Genomic DNA, 22,302 nt, shown 5'->3' on the forward strand with positions numbered 1-22,302 from the left:
GCAGTTAGAGACTGCACCTGTGTGAAGCCAACCTCTCCTCTGCCCTTTTCAGGCCTCTTCTGGTTCTGGGAGACAAGGCGAGAGATGGGAGGAGAGACCCGTGCCTCTGCACCAGCCTGACTCATCTCTCCCTCTTGGCCTCCCTCACCCCACTCTCCTGCTTCAGCTTCTGCATCTGATTCTGGACTTCTCTCCACCACAGACTCTCCCAGCTCACTAAGCCCTGTCACCTCTTCAGCGTCCGACACCTCCTCTGCCACTATGCTGTTTTTTGCTTGTGGCAATGAAGCCTCTGACATCAATTGGATGAGGGGCTACCATGGCACGGAACATTCCTACCTAACTGGAACAAAGTTGTGAGAAGTTTTGTTTGCATTTTCTGCAAGAGAAGCAAAAAGTGGCAGCTTAGAATGGTATCCAGAGACCCAAAAGACAATAGCAGCTGAATTGTAAGCCATGTGAGTAAAGGATCCTCCAATCTCTCCAGGGTTTAGGAAACCTGCCCAGTAGCTCCTGGCACTGGAAAGAATCGAGAAGCTTATGCTTATATCTAGCTCTCTAGATGGAGCTGCTCGCTCAAAGATTTTCAGTGCATCACTAAGCACAAGGCCAGCCAGCCCATGAGACTTGGGGTGGCAGTTGCTTCGGTTGATAAGTTGGGAACAGCTGGCAGGGGCAGCAGTTCCATGCACCCAAGGAGTGTGCCTCCTGAGCCTGGAGGAGCCTCTACCTCCTCCTCATCCTCCACTGCCTGCCAGCATGGTGTAGTGGTTAAGAGCTGTGGACTTATAATCTGGTGAACCGGGTTCGCTTCCCCACTCCTCCACATGCGGCTGCTGGGTGACCTTGGGCTAGTCACACTTCTCTGAAGTCTCTCAGCCCCACTCACCTCACAGAGTGATTGTTGGGGGGGAGGAAGGCAAAGAAGAATGTTAGCTGCTTTGAGACTCCTTAAAGGGAGTGAAAGGCGGGATATCAAGTCCAAACTCCTCCTCCTCCTCCTCCTCCTCCTCCTCCTCCTCCTCTTCTTCCTTTCCAGTCACAGTTTATTCCCCCCCCCAACACCTTCATCATACTAAGGCTTCCCCAGGCCATGTCTAGTCACCTCAAGTGGTGTTGCCATTTTCTGTTTTGCCTCAGGCAGCAAAATGTCTTAGACAGGCTTATATTTATTCATATGTGAGCCCCACTTTACTGCTTAATAAGTTTTCTGAGGATTCCAGCGTTTGTCTTTTTCTCCCAGAGTGCAAAATTTGTGAGTAACTTCTTAAACTGTCCATCACTCATTGTAACAAATCCGATATTGGAATAAGTAAACAATTCTGTGGGATACAAATCACAGTGAAAATAAAATTACAGGGGTAGAAATAAAAGCCACACACTTATAAAAATAAATCCAGACTTATTACCTAATCATTGTATGTTTTTTTTAAAAAAAAATATCAGCAGGCATCCACCTGCAAAGATTTGTCCACAGAAATATGTCCAAAGTTCCAGATAAATACTTCTCCCTTAAAAATATTTATGTATGTGGTATATAATAAATAATCTGTATAAAAAAGATGGCAAAGCTTATTAATCATTTCCATATTATTCCTTCCATTGGCTCTTGATATAAATGACTAGACCGAAATCAGCTTCTGGAAAGTTGGCGTAGGTAACTTATTTATAGTCATGGTGTGGAAAAAGACAATTTTCTATCAGTATCCCATTATTTCCACTTCTGTTCAGTAATTTGTGACCTGAATGAATAAAGCCTAAGGCTTTAATAGGATGAGGATGCTGAAAAGATTTATGAAGGCTGGTTGAGAATATCTCACGATTTTCCTCCTGAGTACCAAGCTACAGTGATAATTATCTTACATTTATTTAGTAGCCTTCACACCAAGGGATCTCAAAATACTTTACAAATATAGCAAATCATATACAGAAATCTTTCCATCCAGTGCTAGAGGTCTGCTACAACCTTTGTTGTGAAACAATATTTAACAATCCCATGCAAAACTGTGCACCTCTTCACAACTGGGAGTGAAAAACCATGACATTTTCCAAGAAGAAGGAAGCGAGAGCTCAGCTACAAAAAGCCCAGACGTTATTTCCTAAATAACATAACTCAAAGAGCACGCAAAGCTTTCTTATTTTTCATGAAATGAAGAAAATCGCTTGTGGAATAATTTTCTCTCAAATCATGTGGTACGGGTGGCTACTCCTTTAATGGCTGAGGGCTACATTCATTGTTGGCCAACTCTGAGGGGGCTGCATGGGGGTTTATAGGGGGTGAATCCTATACAGTGTGGCATATGGTGCTTGCCCTCTGCCTGTCTCAATGAAAAGCTTATCCCTTATAGGATAGAACAATGCCCCAAGGTTCCAACTCCCTAGATGGTCCAAAAAGATCCCATGGTGGACAGGGGTGCCAACTTGAATAAAATATTGCCCCGCCCCCCACATCATCGACCACATGTTGCAGCATACACACACCATTCAAATGGGAATGCCCATCAACTGGGGGGGAGGGCTCGAATATTTTATTGTGAGGGCCCCTGCAGCCCCTCGGAGTTGGCTCCTATGATGGTGGATGGTATCAGAAGCTGCTGAGATATCAGCAGAACCAGGAAACTGCTTTCACCTCTGTTTCTAGCCCGCCAGAGATCATCAGGCAGTGTGACCAAGGCAGTTTTGTGTCCCATGATAGGACACAGAAGAAATCTGTGCGGAATTTGTCGCTGTTATCTCTGCCAACCTCATGGGCTGTCGCTTGTTTGTGTTATGTAATCTCCTTGTAGTTGCAGGACATTGTTTTCAGCCGGAACTCACCAGAACTCAGTTCTGGCACCTCTCAGGTGGGTGCCATTGTCATTATAGGAGAACAAGGGAGGCTTTCACGGTGAGTTCCGGCACCTTTTCTTCTAGGAAAAAAAATAGCAAAGTTTGGATAGTGTGAGTTCGTTTGCCATGGCCTCAAACACATGAAATGTATTGCAGCCATCACCAAAGTGTGAGAAAAGACCCCCATAGAATTCATGACAGTGCACAATTTAGTGCCAACCTCCTATAGAGCTTTATTATCAAGTCTCTTGGAGTATTTTATTCCCATCAGCACCTGTCTTAGACTGACCAAGCTTTTAAATCTCTCTCTCTCAAAGTGGCTAGCAGTTCCCTCCACAAAGTATATTCTTATCCACAGCATATGGTGGAAACTGCAGCTTGGCAGACTCAAGCAGCAGAAGCAGTCTCCCGTATATGTTGAATAGTGGGTAGACATGACAGACGACACAGCGATTTCTCCAAGCAGCTCTTTATTTTGTAAGCTGGAATAGAAACTGAACAGCAAACAGCTCAGCCGGCCTGCTTTTATAGGCAGCTGGCTGTCAAACATTGTAGCAAGAACAACCCAGGGTTTCCCGCCTAAAATAACTGACGTGGACCTGAGTGAAAACTACATACACAATACTCCTGGTGGCCTGAGTGAGAACTTCAATACATAACAGTATATATGTTAAATTATGGGAGTTATACAATTCACATATTTATAAATGTATTTTAAAAAGGTAAAGGTAAAGGACCAATGACTGTTAAGTTGTGGGTGAACATATCAGACGACACAGCAATTCTTCAAACAGCTCTTGTTTATTCTCAAGCCAGAACAGAACTGAACTGAAGGGTTCAGCCATCCTGCTTATATAGAGCTCCACTACAATACAACAGTAACCGCTTTCTGTAACTATCCAATCACTGAACGTCACTTTCAATCCCTTATTTGCATATGTGGACCTGAGTGAAAACTATCTACAGTATTCCCCCTGCTGGCCTAGGGTGAGAACATCAGTACATAACAATGACAATTAAGTCCAGTCGCAGACAACTCTGGGGCTGCGGCGCTCATCTTGCTTTACAGGCCGAGGAAACTGGCGTTTGTCCGCAGACAGTTTTTCCGGGTCATGTGGCCAGCATGACTAAGCAGCTTCTGGCAAAACCAGAGCAGCACATGGAAATGCCATTTACCTTCCCGCCGGAGCGATACCTATTTATTTACTTGCACTTTTGGCGTTCTTTCAAACTGCTAGGTTGGCAGGAGCAGGGACCGAGCAACAGGAGCTCATCACATCGTGGAGATTCGAACTGCCGACCTTCTGATCGGCAAGCCCAAGAGGCTCAGTGTTTTAGATCACAGCGCCACCCACGCCCAAATATATCTTAGGGGCCTACAATTTTCTGAGTGCCTGGAGTCTGCAAGGCTTCCTGATTTGTGTTCCAGTAGCAAAAAAAGAAAGAAAGATGTTGTACAGGTACTATATCAAAGCACATGCTTTTCTCAACATACAACTGGAAACATGTAATGCACCACTACTTGGGTTGGAAAAAGTTGGCTGTGAAGTGACCACAATATATTCAGTATCTCCCATACCAATTCTATAAACTAATGCCAAGATGCAAACCAGAAGAGATTAAGAGCTGAGCACACTTTATATGGACTAAGTCCCACTGAATTCAGTAAATGTGTTTTGGATCATGTAGCATGCCCCACTGATTTAAGTTTCAAAACTTTGAACAGGTGCTTACATTGTCTTCAAGAGTATCCAGCTTGAAAGGTCTTGTGTTTATTCTCTTCAGTCTGGCGGTCCTCACAGCAACCCCGGAATGCAGCCGCTATAAATTCCCCATTTACAAATGGGGAACTGGGCTGGAGGATCACATCCAATATCAGGAGACCTATTTGATACCAAAGTTTTCAGCCTGCATGACTTTCTCCAGCACAGCAGGTTCCTAATCAAAACATCCTCACTGCAACTGCAACAGCAGCCAGCCAAATGTATTCCGCTTGCATTCTCCAGATCATTATTATGAGGAAGTAAATATTTCATTTTTGAACTCTCTGGGAGCTGAACAATGCAGTGGAAGTGTGTTTAATTTCTAATCTATTTTAACATTAGAGTTATGTAAATTTGATTAAAATGCAGATTTAAATAAAAATGGAAATGCATGCTGAAGTCGCTTCAGGCTTGCTTTGTTTTCGCCGCAAAGCTCTTTCCAATGGTGCCGCAGCTCCCTCTGCTGTACGGATGGCAGGAATTCAGATTGTTCTTGGGCTTTTCACCTGTTAGCAATGGTGGGGGAGAGAAGCCATTTAATGTTATGTGTTAAAATAATGCAATGACTCTATGAGCTGAGAAGCACTACAAGAAGTTGCTGGTTGCTGTCGTCTTGCCTTTTCAAGTTAAAGCAAAAAGGCCATCAGCACAATCAGGCGTCTTCTCTGTGACTGAAATAACAAGACACTTGAAATACCAAAACATCATCATTTTCAGGGCATCTGGGTTCCTATGTGTTTTCAGGACTCCTGCCTCTCCCTCAGTGGCGTAGCGTGGGGGGCGCAACATCTGGGGGTTAGGGTTAGGGGGCGCAAATCCACGGGTTAGGGGCGCAAATTACTTGCCTTGCCCTGGGTGCTGACAACCCACGCTACGCCACTGCTCTCCCTAGAGCTGACAGGTCTGCATGGCTACGTTTCCCGCTTTCAGCAAAGACTGAGGAATTAAGAGCTTGTTGCCTTTCCTAAAGAAGAAGAAGAGTTTGGATTTGATATCACCGCTTTATCACTACCCGAAGGAGTCTCAAAGCGGCTAACAATCTCCTTTCCCTTCCTCCCCCACAACAAACACTCTGTGAGGTGAGTGGGGCTGAGAGACTTCAGAGAAGTGTGACTAGCCCAAGGTCACCCAGCAGCTGCATGTAGAGGTGTGGAGACGCAAACCCCAGATTACGAGTCCACCGCTCTCAACCACTACACCACACCGGCTCTCAAGTGTATCCAACTTCCTTGTATCCAAAGAACCTCTAGTGCATGAATTGGGGACTTGTGGTTCGCCAAGCATTGCTGGACTACAAATCCCATCGTCTCTGACCACTGAACATTCTGATGGAATTTGTAGTCCATCAACAACTGGAGAGTCACAGCTTTTGTATCCCTGCTCTAGCACAACCATGTTGCCACAAACACGAAAGGATCACTGTCTCCCCCAGTTCCTCCCTATCTGCCATGCTGAATCATGCCCTCTACCTCCCACGTCACATTTCCTTTGACCATCAGAAATGGCCTTTCAGGTAGGTGCAAGGATTGCAGCACGAAGGAGGCAGAAATGTACCTTTCTGTAACTGGAGTTTGTCTAATAAATCCACTTTCTGCACTCACAGCCAAATTCTACATCACCAAACCAACAATACAGCATGATTCTATATATAGATAGGCTGAATTGTTTTCGTCCTAACCTTTTCCATAATTTTTCTGTGTGAATCTATAATCCATTCATCCTCACAGTAAGTTTCTGTATACACCTGTCAAACCATTTTTGCTTTTCAACTTTTTTCATAATTCTTCTTCTAAGTGAGTCTGTAATTCATTCAGCCTAGCATGTCTGCTGATCTGGAATGATTTTTGATAGAATTTTCTTTTGCATTTTGGGTCTTAAAAAAATATTTCCTTCCTTCTTTCCTTCCTTCCTTTCATAATACTTCCAAGTACCAGATATTTTCAACCACTAATTCTGATAAAGCCTCTAGAAACTTTTGACCCTTCATTGCCTTGGTCTCTGCTATCTTTTGTCCTTTCTTTTGATGCTGCAGTTGACTTTGTGGAATAAGAATGTGATCCTATGCCTGTTTATTCAGAAGTGAGTCCCACTGTGTTGAGTGGGGCTTTCCCCTATGTGTGTTTAAGACTGCATCTTTCTTGGAAGTAAGCCTCATGGAGCACAGCAGGACTGATTTCTAAATAAACATCCATAGGACTGGGCTGCAGACAGTGCCCTTCTCGTGCACTGTTTCTCAGCATCACTTTGTTGACATAGGAAACTGCCTTACATCACAGACCACTGTGAGAACAGGATGCTGGACTAGATGGGCCATTGGTTTGATCCAGTAGTACTTGTCTTATGGTTTCCTTATGTAGACTATTGGTCCATTTAGCTCAGGGCTGTCTCAACTGACTGGCATTAGGTGTCCAGGGTTTCAGACAGGGGCTGTGTCAGACTTTGGGAAAGCGGCTTCCTCCCTCCCTTTGGCCGTGGATGAGCAGAACAAAGCAAAAATAGTCTCTTACCATTTAAAGAGATTTTAATGGTCACAGCTAAAGAACAAGGAGTCCGTCTCGGAGTAAATGTGCTCCCAATTAAGGTTTCCACCCACTTTCCCCCTAGTCACTTCTGCGTCTTGCAACCTTATCTCGCAACCACCGTGCTTTTTGTGTAGCCACCTTCTCTGCTCTACGTGACCTTGGAGTGATAGGCTGAACACTTTCCAGCGAGAGAGTGTCTGTTAGCTCTCTCTCTTCCAGTTCTTCTTCACCTTGCTGTTCAGCCCCCAGTTCTTCCCAACTTTTGTCTTCAGAACTATGCCCCTCTGCAAACCACTGTTCCAAATCTATACTGCTCCACTGCTCCTGGGCAGCTTCAGGATCCTGGTCAGGAGCAGGGGCAGGGGGAGGCTCCCACCATTCCTCATCAGAGCAGTACTCCTCAGCCTGGTCTCTGACAGGTTGACTCTTTCCTCACTCTACCGGGAGATGCTGGAGACTGTGGAGCTCACTCAGTGAACTGTGGGCCTGTTTCTTATGCTTCGAATGCTCTTCTGCCATCAAACTACCTGGTTTTCTTCCTGTCTTTAGGACATCTCCCTCTCATGATATCAGAGCTCAAGACCATCCAATGAAGCTGACAAAAGGGAAGACTGTTTGCATATTAAAATCAGTGTGCAATTCCACAAACATAGTATCATCGTTATTAGCGACAAAGGTCTAACACACTTGAGGGGTAGATGAAGGGCAAGATATTAAGACGTGTGACTTTTTTGTGTCTTCTGAAAATGCAGTGTCATGCAAAACATAATCTAAACTGGGGCCCTGGAAAAGAAGCAAAGAGCAAAGGAATATTAACAAGCAGGATTATGCTATTGCAAGGCTAAGCTGAGCCCCAGGGAATTTAGACAATGCAGAAGGTCGGCTAGATTACATCAAAGGAGGGGACTTTTAGAATTTAGTGTGCAATTTTCTCCATAGGTGTATAAAGTATTTTTCTAACTGCTTTTGTTCCGATATTCAGTCACTTTGCAGCCAGCAGCTATGCAACAGTAGGTTGCTGATAAAATTACCTCTTGAAAACAAGATTAGAAATTCTCCACATGAAATATAGGAGGGAAAGATGTGAAGCAGCGCTTGGCTAGATAACTAAGGCTGCCGCAACCTTATGCACACTTTCCTGAGAGTAATATCCATTGAACGCAGTGGGACTTACTTCTGGGCAAAAACGCAGAGGCTTCACACCAAAAGATAGGTAAAGGTAAAGGTACCCCTGCCCGTACGGGCCAGTCTTGACAGACTCTGGGGTTGTGCGCCCATCTCACTTAAGAGGCCAGGGGCCAGCGCTGTCCAGAGACACTTCCGGGTCACGTGGCCAGCGTGACATCGCTGCTCTGGCCAGAGCCAGAGCCAGAGCCAGAGCCGCACACGGAAACGCCGTTTACCTTCCCGCTGGTAAGCGGTCCCTATTTATCTACTTGCACCCGGAGGTGCTTTCGAACTGCTAGGTTGGCAGGCGCTGGGACCGAGCAGCAGGAGCGCACCCCGCCGCAGGGATTCGAACCACCGACCTTTCAATCGGCAAGCCCTAGGTGCTGAGGCTTTAACCCACAGCGCCACCTGCATCCCACACACCAAAAGATACATGATTCCTAAAAAGTACTATCAGCCCCCAAAATCTAAAGTGCTGATTCACATCACATTTTTAAAAGGCAAAGCTAACCTCAATTGACTCTTTAGATCCATTTTATTGCAGACTGTATCAACGAGTTTGGGACTTGATCCGTGTTCTGACACCCATCCCGACTGTGATTCTATTACATTGCTATTTTTAGAAGAATTTGCTACATAAGCCATAACATGTCATTCTCACCCCCCTTGTGCCCTCCTCAAAGTACACCCCCCCCATACACACTCCAAAACAATAGCAATGCAGTTATCATAGATCTGTTCATTAGCTGGAATTCTTTTTCTCTAAATCAATAATAGCATTATAGTGAAGAAATTGAAGAAGTGCAGCAACATCAAGCAATTACATTCCACCTACCTAAATTACCCCTGCAATGATAATTGACACAGTTTCTTACACTCTGCTTCAGCATTAGACTTTTGTGAGCACAGATCAACATTAACCTTCCTTCTGCACACAGAGTAGTTATTCGGTGTTGTGAACCAGTAAATCATGATGATCGGGGTAAATTTATGTGGCTGTTCAAGGGCCCTCAAAATCCTGATTTAAGCATAGTAAAATGCAAGTTTTTTTTTTTAATGAAGTGGTTTTTTAGAAACTAAGTGCTTTTTTAAGAAACTTGGGGGGGTTCTTTGGGGGGGTTACATTCAAGATCTACATACCCTCCAACATTTTTCCCATGAAAATAGGGACATCCTATTCTGCATCAGGAAGCTTTTCCTGTGTTTGATCTGGCCACACACACAAGTCATATACACATATGCATCTGCTCCCTTGAGACAGTTACATCCTCTCAGTCTAACCTATCTTATAGGATTGTTATAAAGAAAAATGTGTGAGGGAAGGGATCATGTACAACACCTTCCACAGATAAATGGAATGAAATAAAATCTTAGCTGTAAGCTGCCTTGAGTCCCTGTCAGGGAAAAAGGCAGGATATAACAACAACAACAACAATAACAGAAACTCTGAGAATGATCAGAAACATAAGGTAAAGGGTAAAGGGGACCCCTGACCATTAGATCCAGTCGAGCCGACTCTGGGGTTGCGGTGCTCATCTTGCTTTATTGGCCGAGGGAGCCAGCGTACAGCTTCCGGGTCATGTGGCCAGCATGACTAAGCCGCTTCTGGTGAACCAGAGCAGCACACAGAAACGCCGTTTACCTTCCTGCCAGAGCGCTACCTATTTATCTACTTTGCACTTTGACGAGCTTTTGAACTGCTAGCTTGGCAGGAGCAGGGACTAAGCAACGGGAGCTCACCCTGTTGCGGGGATTTGAACCGCCGACCTTCTGATCGGCAAGTCCTAGGCTCTGTGGTTTAACCCACAGCGCCACCCATGTCCCTTCTATCAGAAACATACCAGAAAGTAAATTCTATTATACTCAGTGAGACTTAGTTCTGGCTAAGGGATTGCTTAGGAAAGCAGTGTAAGGCTGCACAGTCTTTACCCAGTTATCAGGGAGTAAGCTCCATTGAATGCACTGGGACTTCCTTCTCAGTAGACAGTGTAAGGCTCCATTTACAATAAAGGAATAAACACTCCACACATTTCCTTAAAACCGGCTGGCTGCTGAAGCATTGCAATTAAAGGATTTAAAGTAGTTTGGTGACATTTTCCTTCAAAATTATAGGAAGAGCTTTGCATGCCAGCTTCACCATTTCTTTAATTTGGTGCAAGAATTTTATTTATTGCACCTACACACACACGACTTTTAACTGTTCTCTGAGACGTGGAGGGGAGGAAAAAGGAAAACGGGGACATTCTGGGATCAAATCAGAAACTGGGATGGCTTCTGTAATTCTGGGACTGTCCCTGGAAAATAGGGACACTTGGAGGGTATGGATCTAACTACAATTTGTTAGGGTGTATGTTTGAGCACAGGTGGTCTATAGCTAGGAAGACCTTACTGGAAGGCACTGCCAACCTTATTATGGTGTTTGAATAGATGTAAAGCCTGCAAGGCAAAATGCAGTTCTGGGTCCTTCACTATTGTGGAGCATAGAATGTCCCCCACCTGAATAAAAAAGTGGGCATCTCTGGCCTAAGGGACTTGGTGGAATAGTAAAAATGAAAGGATTTAGTTGAGTGGTAAGAAACAAGCAAGGACTAACTGTCAGTATTCAGGGCCGGTCAGAGGTATGTGCCTATCTCTCCAGGCACCGGCTGAATTCTTTGGACCTCCCTCCGGCGACTCCCGGCAAGAAAAACACACGAGGTCCGTTCCGGCGATTTTCCTCAGGCTGTGAGAAAAACACACCAAACTGCTTCTCCTCCTCCCTGCTCTCCAGCATATCCCCAGGGAGGGGAATCAGACACAGACAGAAATGTATCTACATGTTTTATTCCTGTCTTCAGCAGTCATATAGTAAAAGAGAAAACATGTCTGCTCTCTTCAACAAACAGAGAGAAACTCCAAACTCCACCCATGTACATCCTGTACAGGTCATATGACACACACACTGAGCTAACGTCCGGTGCTCAGTACAGAATGGACTGCCCCTTTGTTCCCATGGCAACAGTCACATACTTCCTGTCTGGCTTTGCAGCCACAAGCAGCTGACTGAGCAGCTGGTGCCTTTGCTTGCTGCAGCATTGCTGCTTTAGAATAACATACTCCCCCTAAAGCATCAATGCGTGCTGCGAGCAAAGCGTCATCCAGAGAAGAAAACAAACAGTTGTTATATGTATAACACTCCCCTGTTGTTTCAGTTCCACCCTTGGAACTACCCGCCACTGGTTTTACCAATGTACCTCTCTGGTTGTGTGACTTCCAAGGAATGAGTGCTTCTGCATTACCTTGGTTAGCAACTCTCTGTTGTGCCTTTGTCTCTGACTCAGACACAGCTTCAATTTGACCTTGGTCGTTTACAACAGCAACACATGCAATAGCTAGGTTGGCAAACTCTTTTGAATACCTCTTGGGTGGTACACCCTTCGTTGCTCTCTCAGACCTACGTAAGAGGTGCTGCTCTTCTCTGCTTTCTGGTTCAGCCTCTGAACTCTCTGAAGAACCAGTACTAAGCTTAATCAGTGGTTCATCCTCCTCTTCTGAGGGTCTAGTCATTATGTGAGATTTTCTCTCAATGACTGTGACAACTGAGCTGTCTGAGCTATCGCTGTCATCGTCAGTACTACTGAACTCAATAAGATCAAACTCATCATCAGCATCATCAGAATCATCATCACCTGTGGGAAATGTGTTAACAATCACTCGCTCCTGTTCAGGAGCACTCTCTAGAAATTTTGTGAGAATCACCTTACCAGATTCAGATATAATTACTCTGTAGAGACCCTTTTCATAACCCACAAAAATGCCTCTGGCATTCTTTACTCCACCTGGAGCTTCTGTCCTCACATGAGACCCAAAAACTTTGAAATGGGCAACAGAAGGTTTTCTGTGGAACAGTTTCTCAAAAGGAGAACATCCCGAGTCTTTTGAAAACTTTCTCAACCACGTATAAGTATATGACATTAGCGACTCAGCCCAGTACTCATGTGGCAGATGCGAACTAAGCAATTGCGCTTCCATTCCCTTTTGCAATTCTTTGTTCACCCTAACACAGATACATCTCTTCCAAGCTTCTTCGGAAGCTGCAATTTTGTGTCTTATCCCTTTCTTCTTCAGGAACCTCTGGAAATCCTGTAAGAGAAAAATTGGCTTCTCATCTGTGCAAAGACAATCTATGTCAGCATCATGCATATTTTTAACCTTGTCACAAAACTCTTTAAACCTTTCTAAGGCTTCTTTCGGTCTCTCCAAAAGATAAATCCAGACAAAACCTGTAAAAGAATCAACACATATTAGGTAATACTTTGCATTGCCTCTAGAAGGTGCTAGAGGACCAATCACATCAGCATACACCCGCTGAAATGCCTTGTCGACCCTCGAGGTGACCTGTTTGGCGTTCTTCTTGGCTACACCTGCAAAAGAAATCATGTTAGAATCACAAGAATTACATTCCATGTAATCACTTTGATCAAAAGTCAACAAATACAGTCCATCTTTCTCTTTGGCAGAAAGATACAACTCTCCATCTTTGTAGATCTCGCAGTGTTGATCATCATAGGACAGTTTTAGTCCCTTCTTGGCAATCTGCGAAACGCTGAGCAGATTGTACTTCAACTCTGGAACCAAATAAACATTGTTTATAGTCAAGTTCAGACTTTTAAGATACACAGTCCCAATTCCGGTGGCTTCCAGCTCTTGATCGTTGGCTTGTTGTACAACGAAGCTTTGCTTCTTAAACGACGAAAACAAATCCCTGCGATGGGTCATGTGAACCGTCGCTCCCGTGTCTAAAACGAAGGAATTCCCCACTTGTGGTGTGGCTTTTAGGGACATCAAAGCCTTTGCAGGCTTCGCCTGTGACTTGGCATGACTTCTGCCTGACGCCTCAGACTTCGTGGAGCTTCCCTTGGCTCCTTTGTTCTGACGTGGCTTCCCGCAGTTCCGCTGAAGATGCCCAGTCTGTCCACAATTGTGGCATTGGACAACGTTCAAAGCTACGGCGTCTCCTCCAGTAGCAACAGCAGTGGGGGTGTCTGAACACCGTTCTTGTCTCCCCCTGTCCTTCACTTCCAGGGCGGCAAGTCTGTCATGTTCGTTCAGGACCACGGCAAAGACCCTGTCCGACGTTAGATCTTGCGCTGGGAGAGACCCCAGCTGACTGGCAACCGTTTTGTAAGTCCGATTCAGGCTGTTGATCACCATGAAGCAAAACACTTCCTCATCCAGACGGAAATTGCGTTCCACCATCTGCTGACGCAGAAATTTCATTTCCGTCAGGTGCGCTTGAACATCTCCATCAGGCGCAAGCCTCAGGTTAGTCACCTTTTCAAAATACAGCAACGCTGAAGAACCTGCATCTCTCTGATGTGTCCTTCTCAGCGTGTCCCAAACATCTTTCGCGTGCTGTAAATCTTGTATATGAATAAGCTGAGAGTCTGACACGCACAGAATTATAGCAGTTCTGGCCTTCACATCCTGTGACTCCCAAGAACGCGTTGGTGCTGCAGGGATGGGGTTCTCAATCACCCCAAACAGTCTCTGATTCTGCAGCAAGGCCTTCATCTTGATAGACCAAGATGCATAATTGTCACTGGTCAAGAGGGGTGGAGAAGGCAGGCTTCCCTTCTTGACATCCATTTTGAGTCCTTGCATTGACTCTCAAACACAAGCCTCTAAAATCCAATAGCTGGCTTGTTTACACTCTGTGCACCTGGCAGCAATAACACTAGCCGCTTGGAAAGTCCCTTTCACAGTTCCTTTGTAAAGGCCTAGTCAAAACACGAGCTGTTTGTGCCTCTTTGGGCATAGCCTGACTTCCAGCCCTTATCTTGAAACTGGCCTGCGTTGCTAAGCAACCACATTCCTTTCCTTGGACAGGAAAAACCACAGGAATGTTTGGAATGCAGACTCTTCTCTCTCGGAGCTGTTTTTCCCAAACGTTGCTCCCATGAAGCAGAGAATTAATCCATCTGCATACACACTTTTAAGCCCGAAAATCTCATACCTGGGCTCCGTAGCTTGGCTTTCAGCTTCTTCTGGTCAGCTTCTAGCTGCAGAGAAGCAGCCACCATCTCAGGCTTCCATGGAGAGGGATGAATACAGTCTCCTTGATGCAGACTCCCATGGATCGTAGCAACCATCCTCTGCTACCAATGTCAGTATTCAGGGCCGGTCAGAGGTATGTGCCTATCTCTCCAGGCACCGGCTGAATTCTTTGGACCTCCCTCCGGCGACTCCCGGCAAGAAAAACACACGAGGTCCGTTCCGGCGATTTTCCTCAGGCTGTGAGAAAAACACACCAAACTGCTTCTCCTCCTCCCTGCTCTCCAGCATATCCCCAGGGAGGGGAATCAGACACAGACAGAAATGTATCTACATGTTTTATTCCTGTCTTCAGCAGTCATATAGTAAAAGAGAAAACATGTCTGCTCTCTTCAACAAACAGAGAGAAACTCCAAACTCCACCCATGTACATCCTGTACAGGTCATATGACACACACACTGAGCTAACGTCCGGTGCTCAGTACAGAATGGACTGCCCCTTTGTTCCCATGGCAACAGTCACATACTTCCTGTCTGGCTTTGCAGCCACAAGCAGCTGACTGAGCAGCTGGTGCCTTTGCTTGCTGCAGCATTGCTGCTTTAGAATAACACTAACAAGGTACACAAATGTTTAACTATCACTGGCAAAGCTGCTCTGATCCTAAGGTCTCGGGCTGGGAAAATGAGGAAGAGGTTGACATCCTAATTTGAAATGGCCTCAGGCCTCTTGTAGAATTTCAATATTGCATCTCCTGCAATGCTTCCATTTATTATACCCTGGGAATCCCTAGAAGCCAAATTCCTCTAATAATTATGTCTGAGGTCTTCTCCTGCAAATATAAATAGCCATGGGTAATGGCAGTGTATTATTTTCTCAGAAGGATTCCATAAATTCTATAATCATTTCACACTGTATGCTCAGTGCAGGCTTCTTAGGGGTGCTAGACAATCTGTAATTTAGACTGCAATTTCTTCTCTGCTTAAACTTCTTAGCATTACACTATGCTCAGTGATGACAATGTATAAATAAACAATCCTCCCATTTTAGTCGACCCTGCATTTAATATGGAATGACTATGGAGGGCTGCAAGCCCTTGCAGCTGAAAGGGGAAGCTTCAGTTTCTCTGCAAAACCTCTGACACCATCTCAGGATATCTGTGCAAAGATTGCTGTGTATATCAGATGGACTTTCATGAGCATTCACCTCCAAGCTGCAATATTAACTGTGGACTACATGCCGGCTTTCTATAAGGTACTCTCTCACAGGACAGCCCTCCAGTCTGCAACAAGGATATTACCATAAACAACACTACACTTTAATGTATCCTGCTCTCTCAGACTAACCTGCAATGTGGGTATCATCGCAGGCTTGCTTTCCTCTAATCAATGAACCTGCAGAAGGATTTGATTTTCTTGAACAACACTGCAGGGTGGAGCCTTACACTACGTGAGTATTCAATGTGAACACTCATAAATCATTCTTTCATGGCCTTTTCCAACCTAAGTAAGAACAAAGTTAGAAAAAGCAAGGCCACTTTCCTTTGCTGCTACCTTTCAGGTTTTTAGGCAAATATAGTGCCCATTCGCAGCTATATTAAAATTTTGACTTTCTCCATTAGTTTCTATGGGCAGCTCTCACTTCTGTCCCTGGGAACATTTTAGATATGAAACAGGAAATGACCACCCTGGCCAATTAGGCGATTCCATATGTCTCTCTCCTTCCCTCTCCAACCATGCCATTCCATTCCCCTTCCCAGCGTTTTAGCCCTTCAACTCTCAATATTCCACACCACTTAATTTCTTTAAGGGTTATTTGGTGCCCTGCTCCGTGCTGCTTCTGAAAACCTAGGGTTCCCCTCCCCCACAAGACTGTTGGTACCTCCCCAAATTTTGGCTATGTAATGGTGGGCGCTCTTCTCCGAACTTCCATTAAAAAAAATGTAATATATTGTGTGGGTGTGAGTGTGTTTATAGATGAAGATATAATTTCATGTCAACTGAACATTCTCCATCCTCATAGACTTGGTTTTGGAGGTTCCCCCACCATCCCAATACACTATTATGGTGTACCCACCCCCCAACTTTTTACATTTCATTGTTTCCCAAAGCTTGCTGATACTTGACTTTTTGTGCTGCTTTGGCTACATAAGCAACAGCTGTCACCTATAAGCAGTAGAAATAGAGGGACTGCCAAAACATTAACGAAACAGCATTTATTAAACCAAGGATGAGAACCAAAGCATTTGCAAAATTAATTTCCAGTAGAATACTCACATAAATGTTTATGTGTACATGGGGGGGGGGGGGGCTGGTGGACCAATTTGTACGCCAAACAAAACACAGAACAGGAATTTGACAACATGAATATTCTTTGTTGTTCGTGGACTTCCAGTTATCCTCACAATTAATCTTTTGAAAATTGTCCCAAAAATGTAGCTAGAAATGAACAGTTTTTGGCTATATATTTGCATAGTACCGGTCACGGTTTTGGAAATCTCTATGTGCATATTTTGCATCTGATCTGCTGTGAGGCACTCTGTCAAATGGCTCATGATCATTGAAACATGATTCAAAGACTTCATCCACAGCTTTCTCAGCCACCTCTTTGCTGATGTTCCGAACAGCCAAGATGGAGCGAACAGCTCTGTCTTTTACGCAGGTCTGAGGAAGGTAAGAAAACCAAGGTCAGGACACAGACTGTGAAGTCTAGACAAGTGATACACTTCGTAAAACTGATTATTACCAATGATAAGCCACAGAAAGTGTTTTGAAAGGTATTGCTAACTAAAACAAAACAAACAACTGTCAATCTCCCATATTCTCCACAAACCTGGGAAGACACCAAAATGCTCAACTCAAAAGCCAGTGTCACATTGTTTATTGTGGATGTCTATTAGCAATGTCACTCCTTGAAGAATAGCAGCAGATTCTAATACTCTGTTATACCTAACAGAACTCCTGTAACTTGAATCTCAGATATCTAAATTTCCAAATTAAACAGGACCTCCTCTGCAAATGGAGACACTGTGGAAGCCTGGCCCTCCTCTTCATTTACAGGTCATGATCAACTTACCTGCTGATGCTGCTTCAATCCAAATTTAAACCGGGTCATTTCATTTAGGAGGGAGCAATCACCACTAAGATTAGCAGCTCGAATCTATGTAGGGAAACACACCAAAACTAAATAAAGTACTCAGAGAACTGCAACAATTCCTAACATGGCTCCCAACAGTTCTCTGGCTAAGATGGCACTAGCTATATGCCAGTCAAGACAACAGGCTGTAAGAACATATGTGACACAAAGTGAGACTTTGAAAAAGTACTGTTTGTTTACTTATAAGATTTCTGACCTTGTGACAAGTCTGGTTTCCTTTTTCTCCTGTTCCCTGCTACTTCACACTGAGTAAAATTTTAAAGGCAGGCTGGTTGTTTGAATTTTCTCATTCACAGTTTTTAAAGCTGCAACAACTAAAATAGGAATACTGACAAAGGCTTTTCAATCATGTCAGATACTGATCATTGATTAGAATCTTACATTTATATTGCTTTATTATGTTTTAGCATTGTACACTAGTTATTCTAATTTTAAATGGCACATAAATCCTCCTTTTTAGAGTGTTAGTTGGAGTAACTTCTTACTAGCACTTACACAAAACCCCACTGGGTCAATCAATTTCTGAAATAGTGAAATTACAAAACTGTTATACAGACGTACCTTGGAAGTCAAATGGAATCTGTACCGTAAGCCCGTTCAACTTCCAAAACGTTTGGAAACCAAGGCGCGGCTTCCAATTGGCTGCAGGAAGCTCCTGCAGCCAATCAGAACCCGCGGAACCTGCGTCAGATGTTCGGGTTCCAAAGAAAGTTCACAAACCAGAACACTCACTTCCAGGTTTGCGGCATTTGGGAGCCAAAACGTTTGACTCGCAAGGCGTTCGACTTCTGAAATACAACTGTAATGACCCTGTGATCCACCACGTACATCTATGGAATTTCTAGATGTGACCAGCATGAACAATCCCCATCTTGCCGCTTTTGACAAAAACAAACTTGGAATGAAGAGGAGGGGGGAAGCCAAAGAAAAAACTAAGAAGAATTGCACTGATAAGAGTATGTTTTGCTTAGATGTTAAATATGTTCTTAGCAGCACTATTAATTTACAACTTACCTCTGAGCAAGCTAAATGCCTGATATTATTGAACCAGTCCACATGTGCACGGCAGTGATCAAAAGCATGGATAAGCTCATGTGCAACCACTCTGTTCATATGAGACTGGTGATGAATATTGTTTTGGCACAGAACAATCTACAAAGGAAATAAGGGGGACATTCAGAAGATAATTTAATTTACAAGTCACAGGCTTTATTCTATTTTAAAGCAAGCCTCAAAAAAATCCTCTGGTATTTCTCTGGTGGTTGATGGGAAGAGAGTGAAATCTCCTTTCTCACTTCCCTCCCCAAATATCTTTACTATTATATAATGCAAATGGGGAAGGGATGGTGCAGATTCATCCACAGTTATCACACTGCTGTATCAAGGCATGTCAAGAAAGGGAGAAGTACAACATAGCTTCTGTTTTTCCACCTTTGCTTATAGCAGGAATGGGAAACATGCAGCCTGTGGGCCTTATTTGGCCCAAGACATGTTTCTAGTTGGCCTCTGAAGCTTTTCCTCAAGCCACTTGCCCTACAACTGATTTCATATATGACATCAAGTAAGAACACAGCTACAAAGGAACAATTGGGAGCCAAAAATGAGCTTTCATTCGCTACTTTGCAGGTGGGAAATCACTAACAGCACTGATTAGATGACCGGCACTAACAGCAAGCACCAGATGGGCACCAGCGTTCTCCATCAAGAACTTTCCCATTCAGCCAAGAGGGCTCGCTATCAGTGCTTATCAGCAAGCCCCTTTGAAGGTGTGCTTTCACTGACAGTGCACCCTCCCAGGGGCTCACTGCTCACTCCTGCTTCATGCATTTGAAGACTCATTATCAGCCCACACAAATGCATTTTGAGCCCATTCAAGCCACTAATCAGCTGTCAAGATTAAGTCCCAACTGTGGCCCAACAGTCTTCCCTTTTTGTAGAAGGCCTGTAGTTTACCAGGTGAGTCTGCTGCCTAGAACAAAATAAGCCCTTCCACTCCAACAGGAATAACTTCTCTGGGAGCAGTGAGTGGGCCTGTGGATTTGTATTTCCAATTAAGAAGAGGTCTTACTGCTCAAATACTATTTAATTAAATACTCCATTTGAACTGCATCCTTCTGGCTTGTGCAATCATTTTATTAAATTACTATAATACTATGGGGGAGAGGGGAGTAAGCATTGATTCCAAGAACTATGAACTCAAAATGTTCAACAGTAAACATCTCATAATTTTCTGCAACTATTTTGTTTTGCTAACATGTCAAAGCATCAAGTTATCTGATGTTTCCAATGCTGCAACAGATAGCTCCGTACCTACCTGTGATGTTGAAGAATCGAATCCTCCACTGACACACCCATCACACTCTTCACATGAGAAGTGTCGATCTTTGAAAACAGTGCTAAAAGGCCCAAATACAGGTCAGCTTTTTAGTATTAAAGTCACTTTCAAGTAGGAACACAAATGCAGTAAACATGCAACAAGCTTGGGTCAAAAAAAAATCTTACCAGCCAGTATTCTTCATAGCATCAAGTAGCAGTTTAGCATATGGACCTAGATCAAGCAATGCAGTCATTTATTCTTAAGCACAAAACTTGGGCAGACAAAATGAGCTACTGGTCATATGCTTTAGACCACAAACAGGCAGCCTGTAGCCCACATGTGGCCCATGTGGGTGCCCAGCTTTGTAAGATCAGAACTACAGCTGGGTGCATGTCTAAAACTTTAGAATAAGGGCAATGGGAAACAGACAATATGAATGGACTCTCTGCACCCTCACTACAGCAAAAAGACTGAACTGGGGGGGGGCAATGTGGCTCCCTTTAATAACTGGATTGAAGATATGAACAAACTCACTACACATGAACAAGCTGTATACAAATGTAGACTTGCCATGGGCAAATTTGACGGTATTTGGAATAATTCTTTTTATAAATACCGTATTAGATTAAGGCCTGGTTAACTGCAATAACAAGGTACCCCCTCCTTTTTTTGTAATGCACACAATATATATTTTTCTGCTTTGTTTTCTACATGGATTCTATTTCTTGTTTCTTCTTTTTTGTGTCTTACTCCACGCACTTGTACTTTGGTATTTTCTAGTAAATAATGATAGATAGATAGATAGATGTTAGATAGATGCGTGCGCGCACACACACACACATTTGTACCTTGGTTGTCGAACACCTTGGTATTCATACGTTTTGGCTCTCAAATACCACAAACCCAGAAGTGAATATTCCAGTTTGTGAACGTTCTTTGGAACCCCAACGTCTGATGCTGCTTCCATGGCTTCCGACTGAGTGCAGGAAGCTCCTGCAGCCAATTGGAAGCCGTACCTTGGTTTTTGAACATTTTCAGAAGTCAATGGACTTCTGGAATGGATTTTTGTTCGAGAACCAAGGTACGACTGTATGTGTGTGTACACACACACACACACACACACACACTATTGGTTTACAGTAATAAACAGCCTATTACCCATAGGTAATAGACTGTTTATTACTGCAAACCAGTTTCTGGACTTCTTGAAAAGAACAAGCTGGAAGGCTGCCAGTGGTTGATCCACAGGCAATGGTCTTCTTGCTACTACTTCAGACATGGAAGGTGTCTGTCCTGGCAACAAAACAGGGTCCGATGGCGCACTTAGGCTGCCAACCTAACCCCGCTTACCTGGGAGTAAGCCCCCCTGCATTCCTTGGGCTGAATAGGCATGGATAGGCTTGCACAGACCTCTCTTGGGAAAGAGACAGGGAGAAATCTGGGGAATTGTGGTTGTTCTATCAGCCAGCTCTCAGGTCTGCGGCTGCTGTTGCTGAGTGCCAGGTCAGCTCAGAGCAAGACCTTTCTCATCCATGATCTGATTGTGGATTGCCAATCTGCCCTTCTTGGGCAAGATCCATGAGCATGTGGTCACGGGCCAGATCCAGACACCCCTGCAGGAAACTGATTTTCTAGATCCATTTCAATTGCGGTTTAGGCTCAGTTTGGGCATGGAAACTGCAGTGGCTGCCCTGTAAAGGTAAAGGGACCACTGACCGTTAGGTCCAGTCGTGGCCGACTCTGGGGTTGCAGCTCTCATCTCACTTTACTGGCTGAGGGAGCTTCTGGGTCATGTGGCCAGCATGACTAAGCTGCTTCTGCCGAACCAGAGCAGCACATGGAAATGCCATTTATCTTCCCGCCAGAGCGGTACCTATTTATCTACTTGCACTGGCGTGCTTTCAAACTGCTAGGTTGGCAGGAGCAGGGACCGAGGAACGGGAGCTCACCCCATCGCGGGGATTCGAACCGCCGACCTTCTGATCGGCAGTTTAACCCACAGCGCCCTTGGCTGCCCTGTAGAGGCCGCTAAAGTTTCGGTAAGAGCCTCGCCTGCGGTGCAACCCAGCATAGGTGCAAGTAATTGACGCGTGTTTAGGAGAGAGGCAGAGAGAGAGGTGGTCGGGAAGGAGCCGCGGGTCCCCTCGGAGCGGAGGGCAAGTGGCTCGCCCGTCACTGCGCGGCCAGAGAGGGGACGCGGCCTCCAGGCACTTACTGCTTTCCAGGGCGACCTGCAGCATCACCTGGCACCTGTGGTTCCTGGTGAAGACGGCCTTATAAAGCATGGACTGCTGCTTTTTCCCGCCTTCGCGGCTCCTCTCGGGAAACAGGCCGTACCCGAAGTCGTCGTCCCGCTCTCCGCCGGAGCCGCGGCTCTCCGGATCCTGCGGCTGCTCCGGAGGAGGCATCTCGGAGGAGCCTCCTTCAGCCATTCAGGCGCGTCGGAAACAGCATGGTCCGGGAGGCCTCGCCGGCCACCGTAGGTCACTCACCGTAGTGATAGGGAAAAGCCTC

General features: G+C 44.8%; 1 protein-coding gene across 1 annotated transcript; it reads right to left on the minus strand.

Annotated features, from left to right (window-relative positions):
* Positions 1-16,515: 16,515 nt before the first annotated feature.
* ATP23 (ATP23 metallopeptidase and ATP synthase assembly factor homolog) lies at positions 16,516-22,283 on the minus strand. The gene is made up of 6 exons (XM_079994392.1): positions 22,004-22,283; positions 19,974-20,019; positions 19,786-19,867; positions 18,486-18,623; positions 17,391-17,474; positions 16,516-16,978 (listed from the first exon to the last, which is right to left on the minus strand). Exons 1-6 carry the CDS (start codon positions 22,218-22,220, stop codon positions 16,775-16,777), a joined length of 771 nt encoding a protein of 256 aa, XP_079850518.1. The 5' UTR covers positions 22,221-22,283; the 3' UTR covers positions 16,516-16,774.
* Positions 22,284-22,302: the final 19 nt, after the last annotated feature.

Source organism: Podarcis cretensis (genome assembly GCF_951804945.1).
Source record: "Podarcis cretensis genome assembly, chromosome: 10".
NCBI lineage: Eukaryota > Metazoa > Chordata > Lepidosauria > Squamata > Lacertidae > Podarcis > Podarcis cretensis.